The sequence below is a fragment of the Tympanuchus pallidicinctus genome, unplaced genomic scaffold, assembly GCF_026119805.1.
Source record: "Tympanuchus pallidicinctus isolate F22 unplaced genomic scaffold, pur_lepc_1.0 scaffold1, whole genome shotgun sequence".
Lineage (NCBI taxonomy): Eukaryota > Metazoa > Chordata > Aves > Galliformes > Phasianidae > Tympanuchus > Tympanuchus pallidicinctus.
The window spans coordinates 79,523,911-79,530,259 of record NW_026294618.1 but is presented as its reverse complement, the minus strand read 5'-3'; the positions used below and the strand labels follow the sequence as shown (position 1 = coordinate 79,530,259).

General features: G+C 52.6%; 1 protein-coding gene across 3 annotated transcripts; it reads right to left on the bottom strand.

The window, feature by feature from the left end:
• Positions 1–293: 293 nt before the first annotated feature.
• HSP90AB1 (heat shock protein 90 alpha family class B member 1) lies at positions 294–6,308 on the bottom strand. Of its 3 annotated transcripts, XM_052692494.1 has the most exons (12): positions 6,185–6,308; positions 5,915–6,061; positions 5,556–5,762; positions 5,171–5,330; positions 4,871–5,004; positions 4,137–4,442; positions 3,542–3,707; positions 3,180–3,370; positions 2,799–2,946; positions 2,273–2,541; positions 1,483–1,816; positions 294–838 (listed from the first exon to the last, which is right to left on the bottom strand). In XM_052692494.1, exons 2-12 carry the CDS (start codon positions 6,059–6,061, stop codon positions 729–731), a joined length of 2,172 nt encoding a protein of 723 aa, XP_052548454.1. In that variant the 5' UTR covers positions 6,185–6,308; the 3' UTR covers positions 294–728. The 3 variants fall into 3 exon arrangements, 2 of the variants coding, with proteins under 2 accessions (XP_052548454.1, XP_052548512.1); XR_008208946.1 differs by lacking the exons at positions 294–838; positions 6,185–6,308 and adding an exon at positions 2,034–2,145 and having other exon boundaries at positions 1,696–1,816; positions 5,915–6,137; XM_052692552.1 differs by lacking the exons at positions 294–838; positions 6,185–6,308 and having other exon boundaries at positions 1,699–2,145; positions 5,915–6,137.
• Between the last annotated feature and the right edge of the window lie 41 nt (positions 6,309–6,349).

Sequence of the window (6,349 nt, the reverse complement as noted above, 5' to 3'; positions counted from 1 at the left end):
TAATCCCCTCCTCACCTTGTCCCCTGGAGGCAGGGATAGGCAGTGGTGCAGCTAGAACAAGAACCTGTCTCCTGCAAGTTCTACCCCAGGTTCACATAACCCCCTGCATGGCAGAGGATAGAAGTCCCAGCAGCCCTCCAATACAAGGAAGTGTGCCCACAAGCAAAACAGGCCTGTCAGCCCTCTCAGCACAGCACCAGCTGAGCTCTGCATAACTTCCCTTCCAGTGCTCAAACCTCTGGAATTGAGCATCCTCACCTTCCCCTTTCTGGACATGAGAACACAATAGAACCTTTTATGTAAACCTTGATCTTTTGACATTTTAATTCCAGTAGAACAAAACATCAGGAAAATCAATGAAAAATAACCGAGCCAACCAAGATACAATCCTACTCTGGGGAGGCTGGAGAGAAAGGACTCTCTTCACCTCAGTTGAGCATGGGAGATCCCATGGGGTGTGAGAAAGAGGAAGACTGACCCCTCCACACCTCCATTCCCCATTACATGATCTTACACAAGTAGAAATACACACAACAGACATGCCCGGGGCTGCCTGACTTGCTCATTACTGACAAACAGGGAATCCTGTCTCCATTCCCCACTACAAAAAAAAAAAATTCCAGAAGACACCATCAAGGAGCCAGAAGTCAGTGGGAGCAGAGACCCCTTTTCTAAACAGATATGAGATTAGACAGAGGTCTGGCAGGAAATGGAAGAGACTTCCTTCTTTAGTCCACCTCTTCCATGCGGGATGTGTCTTCATCTCCCTCCAGAGGTGGGACTTCATCAGGAGGAGCTGTATTGGACTCTTCTGCAATCACCTCATCTTCATCAATACCTAGGAGAGAAAAGGGAAAGAAGAGATGAAGCCTCTAAGAGACAGCTGAGTCGCACAGTCCCACAACAAAGGCTGGCTTGTCAGGAGCCCAAGCCACAGCACTTCTTGATTTACATTTGTGCCTAAAAGACAGTGGAGACAAAACTGAACGTAAGCAAGCCCTCTGAACACACGGGCTGGGCCTTCTTTTCCATGGTAGATTTTTGACATCTACTGCAAGAATGATGTCACCTGTGCAGCCTGGTGGTGGGCATGAGGCCAGGACAACCTTTCTTGAGACTTCCACTTGCCCCCAGCGTCCTTAAACACCCAGCTACTTCTGTGTATCACAGCAGCACTGCTCACTCACTGGCCTTTCCCTCATGCCTCTACACATTGTTCTTGCTGCACAGGCCACAGGAAGCTAGGCTGCCTGCTTCTGCCAAAGGCACGTCACTCCTTCCTAATAACTTCTGTACGAAATTCCAGCTCAGACACCTTGGGCACCTATACGGTGTCAAGCCACAAGAAAAGGTGAGGGGACCATGGATCTGCACTTCCACAGAGACTTGGGCAGGTGATTTCACAGCAGGTTAAGAAAATCCCATTTATAAGGGGAGCTAGCCTTGCCCAGAACCTTCTCCTGAAGCTGCGTGGACACGTACCAAGCCCCAGTTTGATCATCCTGTAGATGCGGTTGGAATGGGTCTGAGGATCTTCCAGGGAGAAGCCAGAGGACAGCAGAGCAGTCTCGAAGAGCAGGACCACCAGGTCTTTGACAGCTTTGTCATTCTTGTCAGCATCAGCCTTCCGGCGGAGAGTTTCCACAATTGGGTGGTCAGGGTTGATCTCCAGGTGCTTCTTGGCCATCATATAGCCCATGGTAGAGTTGTCCCGCAGTGCCTGAGCCTTCATGATGCGCTCCATGTTTGCTGTCCAACCGTATGTGCTGGTGACAATGCAGCAGGGAGATGAGACCAACCGGTTTGAGATAGTTACCTGACAAGGGAGCCAAGAGTTAGCAGAGCAAGGCTCCCAGCATACCCAAGAACGGACCCAGCCCCAGGGCACAACACTCCATGTAATCATCCCAGGTTCACCTGAGGACAGCCCAAAGCAAACAGGGATCCTTCAAAACAGCTCCAAAATCGCTTGACAGAACAGTTTGGACAGCTCAACCAGCACCTTCAGTACCCACTGCGTTTCCCACACTTACCGTCTCCCATCAATGCACGTATTTGGGTCAGTGCCCCTCGCCTGCAGCCTGGCTGCTTAGAGCAAGATGGTGCAGTGCATACTGGGACCTTCAGTCTCCTTTAGCGGCTCCTCTGCAGGAGATGAGGGAGATCAGAGGCATGCATTGAGCTGGGACCCTTGTCTGCATCACGGAGGGGCCCAGCCCTCCTCCCACCAGCCCAGGACACAGCCCTGGGCTGAGCTCCTCAACCATCTCACCTTCTCCACCTTCTTGTCCAGGATTTCCTTCATGAGTTTACACAGGGTCTCAAACTTAGCCTTGCTCTCCTCCATCTTCTTTTTCTCCTCTTCATCCTCAGGTAGTTCCAACCCCTCCTTAGTAACTGACACTAGGGTTTTCCCATCAAACTCCTTGAGCTGCTGCACGCAGTATTCATCAATAGGCTCCGTCATGTACACCACCTCAAAGCCACGCTTCCTCACACGCTCCACAAAGGCTGAGTTGGCAACCTGTTCCTTGCTCTCCCCTGTGTTTATGGGTTTAGAAGCAGGATGTCACAAAGATTTAGCAGCTGCTTACAGTGTGATAGAAAATACCGATTTCTCAGAGCCCCTGATGTAAAGTTGGCTGCAGCTAGGGCTCTGGGCCTGATAACCTTGCCCCAGCACCCAGAGATGGTCTGTCTTTCAGCAGAGAGGGCCTGCTGAAGGCAGCAAGATTTGCCTGGAAGAATTCAAAGCTGGTAGACAGATAACCCGCTTCATCAGCAGAGATCTGGCTCACCTGTGATGTAGTAGATACTCTTCTGTGACTCCTTCATACGGGACACATACTCTGAAAGTGAAGTCATCTCATCACCTGACTGAGATGTGTGGTAGCGCAGCAGCTCTGAAAGGCGCTTTCGGTTCGTTGAGTCCTCATGGATGCCCAGCTGGGGGCAGAAAGCACGCATGTGGTCTCCAGAATGGAGCTTACATACACTTGGCTATCCCCAAGACACAACCACCTCCTAGCATAAGAGTCCAACTGCCCACAGAGGCTCTCTGTGGCACTTCTGAGGCCCACCTCTACCCCAACACCCTGATGTGATGCTGGAACAAGCCTGTTCCTAAGGAGGGTCTCAAGACCCTCCCTCCTCCCAGTGCACTATGTCCAAGCTCTCACCTTCAGATTCTTGGAAAAGGCCTCATAAAATTTCTTGTAGTTCTCTTTGTCCTCTGCCAACTCAGTGAAGAGCTCCAAGCACTTTTTCACAATGTTTTTGCGGATCACCTTGAGGATTTTGCTCTGCTGCAACATCTCACGAGATATGTTCAAAGGTAGATCTTCTGAGTCCACAACACCTCGGATGAAGTCTAAGTAAGGGAAACAGAAATTAAGATCTCATTATAACAGAAGTGTTAAGACACTGACTGCTGTCAGCCCACTGCTGCTGGCATCTCAGCCAGCCACCTGGCACTGAGAACCACAACAAGGCTGGGGGTGTCCCAGCTCAACCTGGGAAACTGAGGCAGGGGGGCTCTTACTCAGGTACTCAGGAATGAGCTCATCACAGCTGTCCATAATGAAGACACGCCTCACGTACAGCTTAATATTGTTCTTCTTCTTCTTGTTCTCGAAGAGGTCAAAAGGAGCACGGCGTGGGATGAAGAGCAGGGCCCTGAACTCCAGTTGCCCTTCCACAGAGAAGTGCTGTGGGGCCAGAAATGAGAAAATGCCACTGTCTGTCCCTTCTACACTTTGCTGCAAGCACCTACACTGGGCAGGCTGAACTGCTGCTCCTCAGCACTAGGGCTGGCAGAGGAGCACAGCATGGTCTCCTGCAAGACAGCCAGCATCTCCCCCTCTTCAGCCCTACTGCTACCCCCAGCATGTCCAGGCTTCTCTAGCATCCAGTAGGCCTGGACAGAGAAGTCACAGTTCTCTGAGACCCAATATTCTCCTGTTCAAGTTCCTAGTCTGCCACTGCCCACCCCTCCACCTGCACAAAAATCAACAGAAGCTGCAGCATCAAGTGGCCCAGGAACCTTCAGATTTGTACCAAAATGGTGGCTTTGGGGACAAGCTAGCTAGAAAGGGGCCCTCTGTCCCTCCAGGAAGCCAGGGTGGCCCAGGACCCACCTTGACAGCCAGGTGGTCCTCCCAGTCATTGGTGAGGCTTTTGTAGAACTCTCCATATTCCTCCTGGGTGATGTCATCAGGGTTGCGGGTCCAAATAGGTTTGGTCTTGTTCAGCTCCTCCTGGTCAATATATTTCTCCTTAATTTTCTTGGTCTTTTTCTTCTTGCCTTTATCTCCCTCCTCCTCCTCATCAGAGCCCACATCCTCAATTTTTGGTTTCTCCTCATCCTTAGTCTCTTCCTCTTTCTCAGCTTTCTCTTCTTCTGTCTCATCATCACTGATTTCTTTCTCACGCTCCTTCTCCACCTGTGCAAGAAAGGACAAGAATCAAGGTCATAAACACAGTTTTAGCCCCAAGCAACCGCTACCAGAAAATCTTTATTCTCAGGAGAAACAAAACGGGCATCCTCATGGGTGTAGATCACTGCCCAATACATACAATGGCAGGAAACAGGGCTTTTTCCCCAGTCAATCCTACAAATCCTTGCAGCGTTCATGTAATGAAACAGCGTGTCTGAGAAGACAGCGGGCACAAAACCCTCTACGCTCCATGGCTAATTCAGCTGTACAGATCAAAGACTGAGTACATGTCTGGACGTTAACTACGTTTGCCTCCAATTCCTCACTTCCTCCAGCCACAAAAGATGGTAACTGCCTTTTTTTCATCCCCTCCAACATTCCTCATCCTTCCCTCCCGCTTTCCCAGGGGTCCCCACAGAACTTTTCTCACATACGTAAAGTGTGATGGGGTAGCCAATGAACTGGGAGTGCTTCTTCACCACCTCCTTGACACGTCTCTCCTCCAAATACTCTGTCTGGTCCTCCTTCAAATACAGGATCACTTTGGTGCCCCGTCCAATGGGCTCACCTATTGTGTGAGATGACAAAGCTGTGGGTTTCAAGGCGTGATGCAGAAGAGCAATACATAAACAGGACCAGCTTCGGGAACATAACTGCTACTTGATAATGTAACATTAAGGATTAAAAGGACTGCCCATCCAGCAGAAATACACCTGGTTTTGTGCCACACGTACCATGGTCAGTCCGGACAGTGAAGGATCCCCCAGCTGACGACTCCCAAGCATACTGCTCATCGTCGTTATGCTTGGTAATGACCACCACCTTCTCGGCCACCAGGTAGGCAGAGTAGAAACCCACACCAAACTGTCCAATCATGGAGATGTCTGCGCCTGCCTGTGAGGGCAGAGGGAGAGAAAGAACACAGGAAGCGTTTGCAACGGCTTCAACCAGCAGAGAGCTGCGTCAGCACACGCACGGATAAAGGCACAACAAGCAGCCAGCCCTACCCTCAGCACCTCCCTGCTACTGAAGTGTGGAAACACGCTCAGGTAGGCCGGCAGCCCCCGCAGCAAGGAAGGCAGCGGGGCCACAGATCCCACGCAGCCAAAAGCAACCCACCTGCAAGGCCTCCATGAAGGCTTTGGTACCCGATTTGGCAATGGTGCCCAGGTTGTTGATGAGGTCGGCTTTGGTCATCCCGATACCGGTGTCCAGCAGGGTGAGCGTGCGGTCCCGCGGGTTGGGGACGATGTCGATCTTGAGGTCCTTCCCGCTGTCCAGCTTGGAGGGCTCGGTCAGGCTCTCGTAGCGGATCTTGTCCAGCGCCTTTAGGAGAGAACGGGTCCCGCTCGCTGCCGCCCCCTACCGGACAGCCGCCGCCAAGCACCACGTGCCTCGGCCCACTGCTGAGCCCCTCAAGGCTGCCCCAGCCCCCCCGCCCCCCAGCAGAGGAAGACCCTCCCGCGGCCAGGACTCACGTCGGAGGCGTTGGAGATGAGCTCCCGCAGGAAGATCTCCTTGTTGGAGTAGAACGTGTTGATGATGAGCGACATGAGCTGCGCGATCTCCGCCTGGAAGGCGAACGTCTCCACCTCCTCCTCTCCATGCTGCACTTCCTCGGGCATCTGCAAGGCAACCCCACGCCGTCTGTACCAGAGCTGCAGCGATAGCTACAGGGATAACAGCCCACCCGACCAGCCTCGAACCTCACTATCCGCAGTCGGGCGCTGCAAAAAAGGAACCCTCACCTCCCCCTTGGGCTTCCTTATAGAGGCACGGTGCGCCCCGCCCCGCCCGGCGGTTCCTTCCGCCTTAAAACGGCCCTGCAGAACGCGGCCGCCCGCAGCGGTGATGTCGGGTGAAGCTGCGGGCCGTTCGGTGGGCCCACCTCCTGTCCCCTTTAACGGCGGCGG